This window comes from Andrena cerasifolii, chromosome 3 (assembly GCF_050908995.1).
Source record: "Andrena cerasifolii isolate SP2316 chromosome 3, iyAndCera1_principal, whole genome shotgun sequence".
Taxonomy (NCBI): domain Eukaryota; kingdom Metazoa; phylum Arthropoda; class Insecta; order Hymenoptera; family Andrenidae; genus Andrena; species Andrena cerasifolii.
Genome location: NC_135120.1, coordinates 14,711,241 through 14,727,963, shown reverse-complemented (window position 1 = coordinate 14,727,963; position 16,723 = coordinate 14,711,241). Strand labels below are relative to the sequence as shown.

General features: G+C 47.7%; 1 protein-coding gene across 1 annotated transcript in view; it reads left to right on the top strand.

The window, feature by feature from the left end:
- Su(tpl) (Suppressor of Triplolethal) overlaps positions 1 to 16,608 on the top strand; it is a 100,184-nt gene extending 83,576 nt beyond the window's left edge. The window contains exons 3-10 of the mRNA XM_076808295.1: positions 6,764 to 6,888; positions 7,350 to 7,466; positions 9,337 to 9,573; positions 10,050 to 10,120; positions 10,202 to 10,411; positions 10,573 to 11,584; positions 11,673 to 11,850; positions 11,978 to 16,608. Coding sequence (XP_076664410.1) covers positions 6,764 to 6,888; positions 7,350 to 7,466; positions 9,337 to 9,573; positions 10,050 to 10,120; positions 10,202 to 10,411; positions 10,573 to 11,584; positions 11,673 to 11,850; positions 11,978 to 12,202 — 2,175 coding nt within the window. The 3' untranslated portion in view covers positions 12,203 to 16,608. The remainder of the gene's footprint in view (positions 1 to 6,763; positions 6,889 to 7,349; positions 7,467 to 9,336; positions 9,574 to 10,049; positions 10,121 to 10,201; positions 10,412 to 10,572; positions 11,585 to 11,672; positions 11,851 to 11,977) is intronic.
- The last annotated feature ends 115 nt before the right edge of the window (positions 16,609 to 16,723 follow it).

Here is a 16,723-nt window from a genome sequence, read left to right as displayed (position 1 = left end):
TTCACGGCCTGGAAACGCTGTCGCGGTTATCGCGTTTTTATCGAGATTCTGATAGCGCAGACCACTCGAGCCGGCGGATCTCTTCTGGCTGTTCGCGACTCTTTGTCAGCTGCGCCGTGTTCCAGCGTCATTCGTGCGGGTAAAAGGGATTTACGCAAGAGAAAGGGACTGCGACTTTCGAATGCGAGGGTGCACGAAATGTACTTTCTATGTATTCGTCCATTGCGACAAAAAGGAATCGTTACTCCGGGATAACACGCGATGCGAACCTAGGTATTTGCATTATCCGGAATGTTTGTAGCACTGGGAAATCGTGGGATGCTTGAAGATCTATGGGAGGATCTCTTTCGTCACAGTTTCAACCAGGGTTCTCCCATTTTTCTCTCTCCATATGTTCGTAATAACGTTACGATATTCAACGAGTTTGCGCTTTTTATTGTTTTACCGCGTTTTAAATATTTCACACCGCCATGCGCCAGTCCGAGTCTCCTTTGTGTACGTCAACCCTGTACGTCTGGCTTTCGACCTAGACCTCGATAAATGTAGCATAAGTCATTTCAATTTCAAATTTCAAGGAACTTCTCTGCCAATTTTAACTCAAACCCATCCGTGCCGGCAATCGTTGCCTCTTCGCATTATCGCCACGTTTGACATTTTCATCGTAACACGCACGATGAAATTATCGAGACTTCCTTCCCGTTGCCCGAAACTATTTCGTTTCGCGTCTCATTCAGTGGTCGAGCAACGCGAAGGCTGCTTCTCCATTTGTCCCGCGAACTGATTATTACATATTACGCGGCCGATGGAAAAATGGAGACCGTCCTCGCAGAGTTACTCCTTTCCCCTGGATTACGCGTAAAGAACTGGCGTGAGAACTTGTAAGCATCGTTGTCGTCGTCGGCCGCAAAAAATATCCCGTGGCTGTTTGCGCGCCCAGTGAAATTTTTAGCGCGCGGCTTCTGCTCTGTTCGCGAAACTTTCATATCGCATTCTCGCGCGGTTCAACCTTTCGTTTAAAAGGCAAAAAGAGAAGGGAAAGGGGGATCCCCCGTGTCCCCGATACGTGCAACGTCCGTGAGAGAAGAGTTCCCTTCCTCTTCGGTGATTACGATCGCTCGTCTGCTGTCATCGTTTTTCCAATACACCTTGTTCCGTCTATTCAACTCAATTCCATTTAATTCCCAAGTTAATCGTACACGGTAAGTATTCAGAGGAATACCGGTAGGAGAGACCGGGGCCAGTTGACTAATTTTTAACATTTCTAATTTTTATAAATAGACCATTGGTGTTTTCTTGACTTGCTGCACACCAAAAGTTTACAAATTTCATTAGGTATAGAGGCGTAATTTTTTTAATTGTTCTAATTGAGTCTAGGTCGTAGTTTTTATTATATTTAGAGTAGTGAGACGAATAAGTAGTGTTCCTGATTTCTCGATATTTTTTGCTTCTCGAGAAATCAGAAATCACATCATACTTCTCGAGAATTCTCGAGAAATTGAAATAAATATTACAAAATTTATATTTTTGGAATAATGTTGATAATATTTATCAAAAACACAAGAAAACTTTAACTAAATTAATATTCCTGTCTAATTTATACAAAACTTGGGTAAATGAAAAAATAAATATTAAATATAATTGGTAAATTTATTTATTTAATACAAAATTTGTGCAAAGCGAAACATTACTTTTTTATTTTAAAATGGTTTTTCATCTGTTTCTATTTTGTGATAAAATCTGTAGCTGTAGAAAACTTTCTTTCGTTTCGAGTGGATGTTGACTTAATGCTATGTAGAATCCTTCCAGTGGACTGAAAAATATGAAATTCTTACTTAAAAAAAAAATAATACTTTTCAGTTGTAACCCTTTGCCTGCGAAAGGCGTATATATACGCAGCCAATTACATCAATATAGTATACGAAAGGCGTACACATATATATCCTACACCAACAATTTTTTTTTATTCTTTTTCACTCCTTCACACTGTTATTTTTTTATTAAGTATGGTGTTAGATACTGTAATTATTTTCTACTTGTTTGTTATGGTCCATTTAGAAGGCCTGAGAGTTTGAAGGGAGGATAGGGTGTCAAACTGGTAGAGATGAGTTTGGACTGATTTGTGGTGGGGGAAGTGGATTTGAGCAGCTAAACTCTTTGCCTCGACTGTATCTTGAGGATGAAAAGTGCAATTTTTAGTTTAAGTAACCCCGTCCGACATTGTCAACATGTTAAGCGTCATACATACAAAACCTCCACGCACCGGATAAAATAAAATACCCTAAATTATAGCCAATGTATCACGTTTCCACAAAATATTCACGAAAAAACATCCAGCAATACTTAGTGGACAAAAATTCATAAATAGTCGAAACAAAAATATTTACTTCCCGCCGACCTTTTTAGATTTTTCATTCTCACTGAGAGAACCCGCAAGATTTTGTCACGGTGACACATTAAATGGCAAGCTGATCATTCATTTTTATTCAATATCGCGAATCGCAGCATAATTTATAACATAATACAACAATTAAAGGGAATTAGTCAACTAACCTCGTTAGTCAACTCGCCCCGGTCTCCCCTACACCAGAAGCATCTGGAAGTTCCAATTTCATATTCGATATCTCTCCCACTGGGATCCAAAATATTTCATAACCATCTACCAACATCACTCCTCCCCTTAAACGACCCTCCCTCAAACTAACCGCCCCATGACCGTTACAGAATGCAGCACAGAAACTTCAAATCCTGTACCTCTTTAATAATGTCGCGACCGTCGATCGAACGACTTGCGTTCTCGTCGTTTCGTCATCGGTATCGCGACAGGACCGGTTCCCCGTCCCGCGAGCACCGGCAAAAAGACAAAAGAGAGATAAAGAAAAACTGAATGACCGTCTCGAGAAAGCCGAGGCGGTGATGAATTATCGAGAGAGCCTGGTAATATCCTTTTACCCCGACTGCAAGTCGAACTCGCTGCACCGTCATATGCGGATAAACGTTTCGCAACAGACACTCGTCTCAAAACGACCGCCAGTGACGATTTCCTTTCCGATTTCTCAGCGTCGTTCTCGATTTCCTTTGACCCGACGGCGACGGTGTCGCGTGGCGCGCCGCCGTCCTCCGTCGCGATAGGCGTCGACAGCGGCCCGGCTTTTTCGATGCTGCGATCGAAAAGAATCGGTCTTACCGAACGACACCGAAATGTCAGGAGGCGTTACGCGGTGCCCCGGTACCGCGAGGGGAACAAGAAAGGATTTCGCAGGACTCGGTGTAAGAGAAAGGACGGTGGGGAAGAGGAGCGTGTAACAAGCGAGGGGGGCCAGAGGTACACGCTCTCGACGTTGCGAAATGTCTGGTCGTGGTCGGCTGGCTTTCGATGAAATTCAATCGGTGAAAAAGCTGCGCCGCTCTTGTTCGCCCGGGCCCCGATGGTAATTCTCGAAAGCATGGAAACAACCGGGTTTCGTCGATCGAGAGTGCCGGTGAATCTCGGGGAAAAGTCGAATACGAAGCGGGAACGATGGAGGTGTACTTCTCTTTCTCTATTGGGAGACGAGAGTAGAAAATGTACCTACCTTTGTTCGATAAGGTTCCTAGAATCTTGAACCTTTCTTGAACGTCTCACGAGATAGTTTAGAGTCCCAACGATCCATGAAAATCGATTTTACCATTATATACCGAAAGTCGTTAATCCAAATTCCCATTCGGAGAGCGCGTTCGGTACACATAATTCTCCTGACGCAACATCGAGAACATAGCTGCTCGCCGCTGGTTATTACGCCTTGGTCTCTCGCGAGATTTCTATTACGACGAAGGAGAACGTCGAAAAGTTTCCCCGAACGGGTTTCGTACCGGGCCATTTGCCATTTGCCATTTCGCGACGCCCGGTAGCACACAGACACGCCGGATACGGCGATGCTCGCCGCATCCCCCGTTGCTCGAGACTAGATTTCACCGCAGCGACCTGCACATGCGTCCACTCGCGGTCCTCGCTTTTATAACCCGTTTTCGCGGCTCTTAATCGCCGGCGCTGCTCCGGAACAGATTCATCCTCGCGCCAATGATCGTTGGATGGTCGTTATCTTGCAGCTACGCGGGGTACCGCGCCGAATAGCATCCGAGCTGTCCAACCGCGTCGTTTTATCACCTGGCTGACCCCTCGAAGCTTTTTCTCCACCCCAAACGTAGCGAGGTTCGGGGAATAAGTTACGCGATAGTCACTCTGTGCGTCAGCAGACGATGAACGTATGTAAACGTTCATCTTTCTCATAGAGCATCGAGATTTCGAAGGTCAAGGCTCGGTTGCCGGCGAGTCGACGCTCGATCGACCGCACGCGCGCTGGGTAATTGTTAATTAATGAGAGCGCGAGATTGCCTCGTGACACGTGGGAAATCTTGCTGCAGCTACTACGAGATGCATGGAATTTTTCATGAAAGGACAAGATCCTTTTTTTAATTTCGAGGAAGCGAATCGCAAGGGGGAGATCACTAGGGGTCACTCTGCGCTTTAATCGCGTTGATGGGGCACTTATGGTGTGCGGGGACCTCGGCTTCTATCAACTACACGAATTTCGACCGTGAAGGTTTAAAAAAACTCTCCGGCGACCATTTCGCCACAGGCTAACCCAAGCCTCCATTAAAAGAAAACGCCCATCAAAGGAGGTCAGGGTTATCAGGATCGTCCCCGGTGCTCCCAAACTCGCCGCCGCCTACCGGCCCTTGCAATGTCAATAAAACCGAGCAGATTTAATTGTCCCCCCCCAGATTGTTGGCTCGCGTCCTCTCTATTATACAGAGGTACACAGTTTCCACCAGACGAACGTGTTCCTGGTTGCAATGAAAAGCGCAGTCGGCACCGATCGGCGTGCACCTCGTATCCTTAATCGTCTGTGACCACCTGACCTGCGTGAATAACGACAGTCGTATGCCAGTGGAAAGAGTGACAAAAGCCCCGTGGAAATATTGAGTCGGCGCGCATGAAATTGCAGATCGTGGATGGCGTGAAAGTTCCTTTGTTTACGGTGGGGATACAATAGTAATTGCTAACGCTGGCTTGCGACTCGAGAATCGTCACGGTGGCGCAAAAGAAATAACACAAACGGAATTGTTAGGAAGGACAAAATATTTTCATTCAAACATCCATTAGTGTTCCATCAGCGGAACGGAAATTTCATGTACATCGAGCTAATGCAAGTGATCCAAAGCCCTGGATATCCTTCTGACACAATTGCCTTCGTTAGTCTCCTTCAGAGTGGTAACCCTCCTTCATTGTTCCGCCGTCGTGTTTGTAAACTAGTAGTTTCAGCCTTATAAAACACGAATCGATCGATATCTGCTCGCAGACACCTCCGCTGCGCGTTTAATTCCGCGGGCACGCGCCTCGTTTACAGGCTCGTACCACCCGCTTCGATTTCGCAGCGTTCGCCCAGAATAAAATGCATCCCCGCGCGCGTCCTGCCGGTTGCCGCGGGATTATCCAACTCCTGCCGATAGCCGTCCACCAAAACGCGGCCTCTGTTATCCAGCGAAACACTGGTCGGGGCCGGGGACCGTGGAACGCGGCGGGGGCGAGATTGCGGCGAGCCCCGATGTATAATTCGACCCCGCGGTGCCCTGTAATTATCGTCGTTTCGTGCTCGTCTCGCGCCGACCAACGCTTTGAACACGTTTTAATCCCGGCCCGTACACCGCAGCTCCTTTTAACGAGTTGTCAATAGAACATATCGTAATTGGAACGTAACTCGTTTCAACTCACGCTCGGCGAACCGATTCTGGATTCGGGGAAATTCATTGGGGGCAAATGAGCATATTAAGATTAAAGCATGATCTATGATTTATTGGAATTGAAAGGGCGGCTCGAGTCGCCTAATTAAAAGAAAAAAAAGTTGCAGGATAATCTCTTGCGGTGATTAAAACTGCGTTAATGTTGGAAATTACTCCGCAGAGGTTGAAAATAAATGTCACACTATAAACACAACTATGGTTTATTGTATAGATAGACAATACACAGTGTGTCCACGTATTAATGTTAGTTGGTTATATATAAAATTATACAAGAAAAAAGAAACTTTAAGAGACGGAACGCGATCTGCACGGTTTGGTCAGAATTTTCAGACTGGCTACGGTCGTCACCTTATGCCCCGGTCAAGACCCTTCGCCCCTCTTCTCCAGAAAAAGAGAAACGCAGCCCCTTAGTCCTAACACTGAGACTCGTTGAACTCCAACAGTTAACAATAATTAAAAGAGAATTAAATAAATATAAATTGATATATCAGCAAAACAGAGATTTATCAGTGTTATACTTCCATCTCCGAAAATCACATTCTTCCACTTCCTGTGAGCTTCCGCTGCCCGAAACACAGTACCTAAGCCAAATGAAGCGGAGGAATCGAATGCCTGCGTAGCAAGGGATGAAACCATAAGCAGATAGCAGGATCTGTGATTGAAACGTTAACGCGGGCGAGCATTGAATCCTGCTCGCGGGTCGTACTTAAAGGCTCGGGCAGACAGATAAATGGCTAGATAGATAGATAGATGGACAGCCGGAGATACATACGCGCGCGTGTACAGCTTACGTATACCAGTCGGGGATAGGTAGCCGCGGTTGCAGGTACATAGGGGCCCAGGGTATATGCCAGACCGTGTCACGTACATTTGCGCGCGCGCGCGGCGGCAGGTACACGACATAAGCTGTTTCGTAATTTAATACGACCTTATTAGCGGGATGAAGGCGCACGAGTAACCCGTCGGTGTGTTCTGATTCCAGCAACTCTCCTTTCCATCCACGCAATCCAGCCATGGATCGGCAGGCTTCACGTTCAGCCTTTCCGACAACCAGGACATCGAGGGTCCTCAGGGTGGCTTCGAATGCATCCAGCAAACCGGGCCCAAGTGAGTGTTACGCATCTTTTCGGTTTTGTCCCTCGACAGCTTCCTCCTCGCCGCTGCTGCATGCTACAGCGTGCACACTCTTCTCCATACGCTCGACGAGTTCAGAGTAGTTCAGACGTACATAAACTCGGAAGCGTTCTCGACCCAGTCTGACGGAGCAAGTTTTTCCCCGTCTTATTTCACTTCGTTCGGTGAATACTTGACCGGTTGTCTCAGCTGGCAGACGACGAAATCGCGTTGGTAAACAGAACTTGGAATGGGATACAGTTCTTTTTTTGTTTTTGCATCGTCAAGCCTCGTTGGGTGGTAACAGTTCTTTATTCAGACATTCAAATGTGCAGGTTTTTAAGTTTCCGAGTAATTAGGTCGCAGAAATGGGAGAGATAGTTCTCGCGATGGGCGACGAAATTTTCCCAACCACTTGCCGATTTCTATACCGTCGTAATTTTCTCCCTGCCCAGGAGCCTGGAGAGCCTTGGCGCATTGCCGTGCAAAATGCGGATACAGGCGAACGACGACGTGTACGAGACAACCAGGCATCGGATGGCCGTTGCCGAGGAAAATAACAAGAACAAATGGTAAGTCGCCCCTTTCGAACATTTCGCCTCATCGATCCGCGGGAGAGGTCGATTTTTCTCGCCCACGCTGTCGCTGCGGAACCTTCTCTGCCCTCGTTCGTTCTATTTCGAGCGGCTTCCGTGTCATATTCGAACGTACTCCACCCCCCTAAACAAGTCAACGCTCGACCCGCGCTATTTATTAACCCGTCATTCAAAGATAGACACCTATTTACATTTCGTCGGACACGTTTCTCTATACGAAAAGAATTAGAAGCCACGACAAGGTAACGGCTCAACTGCAAAGTAATAAAAGAGAGGGAGGGTACTCAATTAACCCTAGGGAAATCGTTAAACGTCATCTTCCTCCACCCAGAGCGGAGTGGCCTCGTCTTCCCTCGAGTGTAGCAGAAAAAATTGCGCGATAGACGGCAGAAACAGATGGAATGCACGGAATGTAGGAAGTCGATCGCGGGGGCAGTGCGTCTGGAGGTCGACTAATTTGTTTTGTTAAGTGGTCATTCTGGTAATCACGCCGCAAAATTCGGCAACATTCAGGCTTTTTTTTCTCAGTCAATACAATGAATAACAATGTCAAACTTTTTTCATTTATTAAGCTACTTGTAATGTATACGGAACAATTTTTTAAATACACTTTTAATTGTGTTTTTTCAATGTTATCTGCAGTTCAAAATCGCGCCTTTGAAAAGAAATACCTCCCTGGCGGGAGTGACTTAAGCTCGCAGATTCATCTGAATCAAAAAAACCAAACTGATTCTTAATCGTTATGCGTACCGCTATCGCGGGTGTCAGAATTAGCCACGTAAGTAAAAAATTAACAAAATCGCGCGCATTCAAACTTCAAGTTTCGAAATTTTCAATTTTTACTTGAAGTTTGAACGCGCACGATTTTGTTAAATTTTGACCTACGTGGCTAATTCTGGCACCTGGGATAGCCGGTGCTCATAATGATTAAGAATCAGCTTGGTTTTTTTGTTTCAGATGAGTCTGCCAGCGGAAATCGGCGTCTTTTCAAAGGCGCAATTTTGAACTGCAGATAACATTGAAAAAGCGCGATTAAAAGTGTATTTAAACAATTGTTGCCGAGTTTTGCGGCGCGATTACCAGAATGACCCCTTAAACAGCGCGTTGACAACAGCGTGTCACGGTCAAGGTTAAGAGCGCCTCACAAGTGCAACATCGTCACGGGGCTGGAACCCCTGCGCCTCGGTTTTGCGCCGCGGAACCGAAGCATTATCGGCGTGACACTGTGCACGCGAGCCGGATTACGTAACGGGGGCGGAAATTTTCCACGCGTCGAACGGTGCAGACGAGAAAAGCGGCGATAATGCCGTAAATTCTATTGTCGTCTCGCGGGGGTGCATTGGCACTGGGAGCGCGTCACCTAAGCTGAACGTGGCCGACCAGCGCAAACGTTACATAGCCAGCGACAGGACGGTGGTTACGCAACGACGCGTGTAACATAACAAAAGCGATAATGGGCTTTGTCGTTGGTCGGTGTTCTGTGTCAGAGACGAGATGGTGGAGGGGAAAGGAGTAGATTAATCACTTTTGCCGTGGAATGACGATTCGGCTGGATGATGGAGCGACGCAGTTGAGACGGAAGCAACACCGACTCGAACCTTGATAACGTCGGAAGCGGTGAATGCGTTATTAATGCTATGAAAGGGGGGAAAGGAAGCTTTACCGCGAGGGTTTGACGCGGCTTTCGGAAAAGGGCGATTATGATTTAGAAACGTGGAATATCGCTGGATGATATACCTGTTCTTGTTTCCTTTGATGGTGATTCCAAGTAGTCCATCCCACCTAAAGTAAATATAATAGTGATCGGACGATGAGGTTTTATCATTGCCAATTTTCATTGCACCAGCACGAGGGTCATCAAGGCGAACAGGCCGGACATCGGGCGCAAGGTGAAGCTGAAAGCGAGCGCGAGGCCCATACCGTCTCCATCGAACTCGAGGCATCGGGAATCGGCGAGCATTCCAACTTCCGGCAGTCAACCTAGACTGTCTTCCTCTTACAAGCCAGCCGTCAGCAGTAATCCACCTCCAGCCAGGAATCTGCCAGAGAAAAAAGGCTCGGACGTCATGCGCAGGCCATTGAAGTAAGCTTCACCGCCGATAACAATCGTGCCAGGCGACGTATTATCGCGCGGGACTCTCCGTGGCGCCACTTTCTTAGTATCCCCATAAAAGATAGGAGAAACGCGTAACGGTACACGACACGGGGACTCCCTTGGGAATTGTAATTCTGATCAATCCCACGATGATTATGGGAGGATTTTCATTGCGATGAAAAATTACCATCGCACAAGTGGGGTGATTAAGAGGAATTGGTTGGAGCAGCGTTTCCGCTGGAAACGCTGTGCATTTGTTAGTGAGCAGTACCTAGCTTGGAACTGCAAAGATTTCTATGAAATACGGAGTCTAGGGTTTACCTTTCAAACAAGTGCACTGTAAGGGATTTTGCAGTAGTCGAGGGGATAGTGCGTACAGGGAGACCTAGAAAATGGACTTTCGCGATTACTTGCCACTGTCAGTTTATTTCTGATGGCTAATAAGTGTTTCTGTTCCCCGACAGGGAGAGGCTTATACATCTCCTTGCTTTGAGGCCATACAAAAAGCCCGAATTGTATGATCGCATAAATAGAGGTGAGGAAGGAATCAGTAGCTCGAGAGTGTTCTTCGGAACAGCTGTTTGGTGCAGTCGTTTAATCTGCGGCTCGTTTACAGAGGGCATAAAGGAACGGGAGCGCAGCATCATGACGACGATTCTGAAGCAGGTGGCTTTCATGAGGGACAACACGTATCACTTGCACAGGTACGTCTGGAATGACGTGCAGGAGGACTGGCCTTACTACACCGAGCAGGAGAAAGCGATGCTGAAGAGAAGGAAACCGCAGAACCTTACTCCTCCGGGCTCCAGCGACGGTGGATCCAGCGGTAAGCTCCACATATACGAACATACGCTTGCCTCTGATCTAAGCAGCCTTACGTTCAACAAAAATTCAGCTCAGCCAGTGAAACTTCGACACCTAGGTGTCCCAGGTGTTACGTTTCACCTCTCGCTCCATGCACGCCACGTGTACGTTAACATGTTACAGGTAGCGGACAGTCGCCAAACTCCACTCACCCAGGTTCACCGCCCGCGATCACGGCGCCACCTCCCTCGTTGCTCAGCTCGAAACGGCCGGGCTACTATCAGGGTAACGACGGCCTGCCGACGAAGAGGCAACGGATATCCCACTATAAGAAGCCGGAGCCGACCACCGGCCCGTCGGGCACCGTGGAGAACGGAAGGACGGCTGGTAACAGTGGTGGTAATAGTAGTAACAGTGTTAGTGGTCCCGGCGGCGGAACCGGTGGCGGTAGTAGTGCTAGTGGTGGCAGTGGTGGTGGCAGCGGTGCGGTTGACGGCTGGGACCAGAGGCAGCATCAGCGTGAACGTCGTGGCGATTATCGGCCGGAAAGAACAGCGAACAGTGATGTGCTACGGGGTGGTGGCAGCTATGGCAGCGGCAAACCGTGCCTGACGCCCACCAGTGACAGTGAGGAGAGCACCCAGACGGGGCATCGCGAGACCGCCAGCGTGAACGTCGTCGCGTCATCCGGAAGCAACGCCAGCAGCAACGCGGCCAGCAGCCATAATTCTCATAGTAGTGTAGCCCATAGTAGTTCGTCGAGCGGAGGCCGTCACCATCACGCCAGCAAGTCGGCGGCATCCGGCAGCGGTGACGGGAACGGGAACGGAAACGGGAATGGGAACGGGATTGGGAACGCGGGCGCGAGCGGCACCGGAGGCGCAGATTATGCGGCGGCGCGTTCGTCGACGTCTGGTGCCGTGACTGACGGTGGCAGTGCAGGTGGTTACAGTGGTAGCAGCTCGAATGGGATACTCGCCGACAGGAGAGACAGGAGCGACAGGAACGACAGGGGACGGGGTGGCGACAGGGACAGAGACTCGAAGAAGAGAAGCAACGCAGCAGCAAGCAACTCCTACGCCGCCCTGGCCAGCTCAGACTACACCGGCAACGAGGACAACACCGTCACCACGTCCACCTGCAGCCTGGATCTGCCGGAGAGCCCTAAATCATCCGAGTATCCAGACTACCTCACGTGAGTAGCTTAGGGATGATGCTTAACGGTTCAGGTGGGGTCGAGGACGATGAAAACGTGGCTCATGCGACGTGGTATTTTGCCGCAGGTACTACACGACGATAAGCAGCGCGGAACAGAGAAGGCGTTACAAGGCCGAGTTCAACGCGGACTACGAGGAGTACCGAAGGCTGCATGCTCAAGTAGCGAAGGTTTCGAAACGGTTCGCGCAGCTCCAGGAACGGTTGAAGCAGGAGGAGGCCTCTGGAAACTGGGACGAGTATCAGGTATCGTATCTCTTTCGATTGGACCACATTTTTTGCCAGCCTATTGTGCTTTAGTTCGCCGGTTTTATTGGAAAGTATATTACAGACTAGATGTTAATGGTCTCTTTGTTCGTTTCGTCTTTTGCAGGAAATAAGGCGGCAAATTCTCTTCGAGTATAACGAAACGAAACGGGATCCTGTACATATAGAGACGAAACGCCGGTTTCATTATCTGCACGAGAAACTGAGCCACATCAAGCGGCTGGTACTCGAGTACGACACGCAGAACTGCGGCGGGAGCATGATGTCCACGTCCAGCAGCGCCGCCGACGGTATCATCGAGCTGAAGGAGATGGACAGTTTGCACTACTGACACAAACTGAAAGGGCCGCCACTTGTCCTCCACCTTTTCTCGGTTGTCGGTACGCTGCTGTCTCCGCTGTCGCAGAATTTGCATTTTCTCGGCATGTTGTTCCAAGGCTGATCGTCACGGTCCTACATGGTTCCTGGGTTCTATCGCCGAAAGTCAAGTGAAACGCTCTGAGCCAGGGTTGCGGAGAGGAGATGCGAGTTATCGCAAGGGGAGACAACCCTTCGCACAGTAGAGAACGCCCGCGAAGGTCGACGATTTCCCCGTGGATCGGCTCGTGCGCAACGAGACGCTCCAGATCTCCTCGACCTGCGCCCGAGGTCAACGCCTCGCGCGAGCCAGCCGACCAAGCTCGCGCGGCCATTTCCGACCAATGGTTAACCCACTCGATGAGAAGGCTTTACGACAATCGGTACGTTCGAAAAAAGAAGATAAAGGCAAACAAGCAGAGGAAGAAACAAAAAGAAGTCCATCCGTACAAAGGAAACGGGATATAGGGCATTCGCGGAGAGTCGAGCGCGAACCGCGAGCTTGAATATTATACGCGGGGACGCTTCGAGCTGCCCTCCGACGATAGAGAGAGGGGAAAAAACGATGAACGAGGGAAGCTGCGCGAGAAGAAGGAAGGCGAATGGGGAGAAGCAGTAATTAAACTCTACTACAATAAGTTACTTACCGTGCGCACGTCCAAGTGTGTCGTCCAGTTTAAGAGTACGTAGAATTTAAAGAAAACAAAAAAAAAACGAAACAAATGCGAATGCGAGAAGAGGGTCCAAAAAGATAAAAAAAAATGGGTAGTAAGGGCTTAATCACGTGCCACGTCCGAAGGAGACAATCCCTTCGTTTTTCCGCCGGAAGGAAAATAGGGGAGAGACTTAGCACACACAGACTGTCCCCAGAGCCGCACCACGTGCGACGCTCGCCTTTCTCTTTCTTTTTCCTCCATTCCCCGTTTCTTACCCTTTAGTTCTCTTTTCCTTCCTCTTCGAGAAAGAGTAAAAGTCGGAGCAGTTTTTCCGCAAGAGAGAGAGACCTCTGCGCGTCTATATCCGTTCTGTTATTTCTTCGTTCTTTTCGTTTCCTCTTCTTCTTCGCCGAACAACCACCCGAGGCGCGGCCCTCGACTTCTGTTGGAAGGGGGCGCAGAGCTCGAAGGAATTGGTCACGCGAAAGGCAGTAACAGCTGATGGGACGGGGGCGAACCGTGTTTACATTGTACCCTACTTCGAAATACCTGCCATAAAGTGATATACCCGAGCGGGCCGTACGGTCGCGCTCAGTTATGCATCACATTTCGAAGGGTACGGTCATTGGAGCGCGAGTTGTTGTTAAAGTTAAGGATCCCCGCCCCACGATTCTCTTTATCGGCTCACGCGATCGCCCGCAGCGATCCCGGGGGGGTTGTATATATCGTGCGCTAGTGTAGGCTCATTTTTTTTATCGTGGTTCGAATGTGTACGTTAGTTGTTGGAAGAGAGAGTGCTCAATGCGCCATCGATCATCGTCGACGCTCGAGAGAGACAGTCTCGCGACGCAAGGCAACGTGGAGAATGCGAAAGGGAAAAACAGAACTGGAGAGGAAGAATCGAGATGTTAAGGCGGACAGGTTTCGTAGGTAATTATAAATTGTCGTCGGCGGTAATACGTAGTGTATAATGCGAACAGGTGCGCCAATCATCGCATGTAACCATTAATACCCTCTTCGCGCACGATTCTCAAGTCGACGAACACTTATTAACACGTTCACAGTCCCTTGACCCGTGTACGGGTCACAGGACCAGCTGCGTTGTTCAGAGCCTGCTATTGATACGTGCAACGCATTGGATCTTCTTCGCTTGTTAGTTCGTAGACTATTAATTTAATGATTTGACATGGTTCCAGTTTTACTGAAGAATTTTATTTCATTTTAATTCAATAATTACTAATTGCTTTGCACTAGCTTTGAGAATAATTGCTACAGTGTCCTTATCGTCACCTACCGATCAGGTTTCTTTTTTCTTTTCTATTTCAAATATTCCAACGACGAAATTGATGGAACATACTTCTTGTTTCCTTTATTAACACGTGTTGCATACGAATGTTCTTTTTATTCTTCTTTTCTCATTTAAAATGGAGTTCATTGTATGATCCTATTTAACGAATTCTATCGACACAATTAACCAGTTATATAATGAACGCTGTGATCGTATACGACGGTGTCTAGCATTTAGGAAAGGAAAAAGGTGTCTTTCTGGTACCCACTCGTAGACTGTGAACGTGTTGACGTTGTCACCAACGCTCTCGATATTGCGTTATTGTTCGGATAGTTGGGGTTGAAAGGGGCGCGCAGGAGAGCTGCGTTGGGACCTAGGGGAACAAGGGATGAAACGTGATGCTTAGGGTGTATCGAGCCTACGTTTTCCATGAACCTGTAACTAGAAAGTTTATCGCGTTGATGTTTCTGATATCCATGTACGTTTCTTTTTTTCATACGATTCCTTCGAGATCGTTCTTTATATTATAAACGTGCGTGGGCGTACTAACTACGCACGCGTTTCTATTGATAACGTTCTCGATTGCGTTTTTTCTCGTTTGTAGTCGATTACGCGGTTGCCTTTTTGAATTCGCGTGTGCTGGCACGCGAGCGTCTTTCCCCGTTATATCATTGCTTCGTTTCACACAGTGGCTTCAGCGGTGTTGCGAACACTGCGAACGGAGATGAGGGACGACGAAAAAAGAAGCTCGGCTAGCATTGATTCACAGAGAAAGTGTGGAAGTACCCAACGACTCGGCGTTCCCATATTTATCGACGAAGCCATCCGTCTCTTGGACGCATTTCCGTCGGTCCATGGTCTAGACTCCCTGAAGACACGATTTTACACTCTTACGATACAATCATCGAGCCTCCGTTATCCGAGCGACCGATCATTTCGACGGCATCGTATTTGCAACCTCTTTTATCCCGCTCTCTTCGCTAGATGTTCCGAGGAAACAGCCTTTATCGAAACTACTTCGAGCATTTCGATTGTTCGCGCATGCTAAAAGTATTTTTTATTCGCTTGTCTGTTCACGGAAGATTGCGCACGATTGATTCTACGACTCCAATTGCAACGAGGATCAAAGTCCCGTGGGATCGATCAGGTGTCGTCCGTGTAATCAAGCGACGATGTTGAAAAGTCTATCGTGCGACGAGCAGGAGAGGGACAAGCACGCGTTGTGCTTTGTTGCTGAAATTTTTAGTCACGCATCGTTACGTTCGCGCTTTTTTCCTTTCAGTCCTCCTCTCGCGTTATTTTTAAACGGGCCTTCCCGGTACGATTGATCCCACGCGGGTTCGCGGCAACGCTCTCGCGACGGGGGCGAATGGGATTTGTTGCTTTGGAGCGAGTCGCTCTCCGTCCGCGTCCAATGGCCTCCGTGGGTAATTTAATAATTGTTACGTCACTCGAAGACAGTCGTAGCGTTTGATCCTTTGGAGCGGTGGCGTTCCTGGGCGGTTCGCAAACTCGACGTTCCGTTCTACTAGCTTTAAGCCCAGAAACCGATACTCGCCTAAGTTGCCGTTAATTCGTTAATCTTACTCTATCCTCGTGAGAAGTTTAATCACAAAACAACAACAAAAAAAAAGAATAGAAAGCTTCGACTTCGTTTGTTCTGATTTTCTTGTTCTTTTTTTTTTATTAAGATTCGTCGCTTGTTTTTCACGTCTCTCTCTGTGCAATGTATTTGTTCTCTGTGTTACTGTTTCGCTGTATTAATCGTTGACCGAGCGAAATATCGCGACGAAAGACTCGAGTCGTCGAGGAAGGTGCATTTTTCTGTTTGTTCTTCAATTTTTCTTTTACTTTTACGTTTGATCGAACCGGACAGCTTTCGACGGGGGGATGACGACACTCGGTGTCGCGCAGATGAAGGATAACCGAGCGCTTGTGGAATGCATGGCACAGTGTTGACAGAGTATTTTCTACGTATAATTGCAACGAATTTACGGAATACGAAACACACAGGAAGGAGCGTGTCAGGCTAAATATTCTAACATATTTTTATATATATATAGAGAGAGCGAGAGCGAAAGAGAGGGAATGAGAGAGAGTGAGAGAGAGAGAGAGAGAGAGAGAGATAAATATATCTATATAAATAAGTAAATATATATATATATATAAATGCGATTAATAAAAGAATCTATCTCTGTGTGTGTGTTCATAGTTAAACGAGAATTGTAAAATCGATGACGACGCGTCGGAGTATATATGGGTTGTAATTAACGGTACAGGAATTGGTTAATATATTTTCGTTGTTATGAATCGAAACTACGTTCCGATTTGTAGATATAATCATAGGTATTTTATTATTTTTCTTTTTTGCTCACTTTTTCCTTGCATTTACAAAACGACAAAAAAAGATATGTAATAAAAATTATGAAATATTCATTTCTGCGTTTCCTTTCACTCTCATTCTTTTCGCGCGCGCGCGCGCCGTTTTCTTGTGGTGAACGAATGTCCGGTGGGGTGGGGTGTGGCGAGAGGAAAGATCGACCCAGAGATA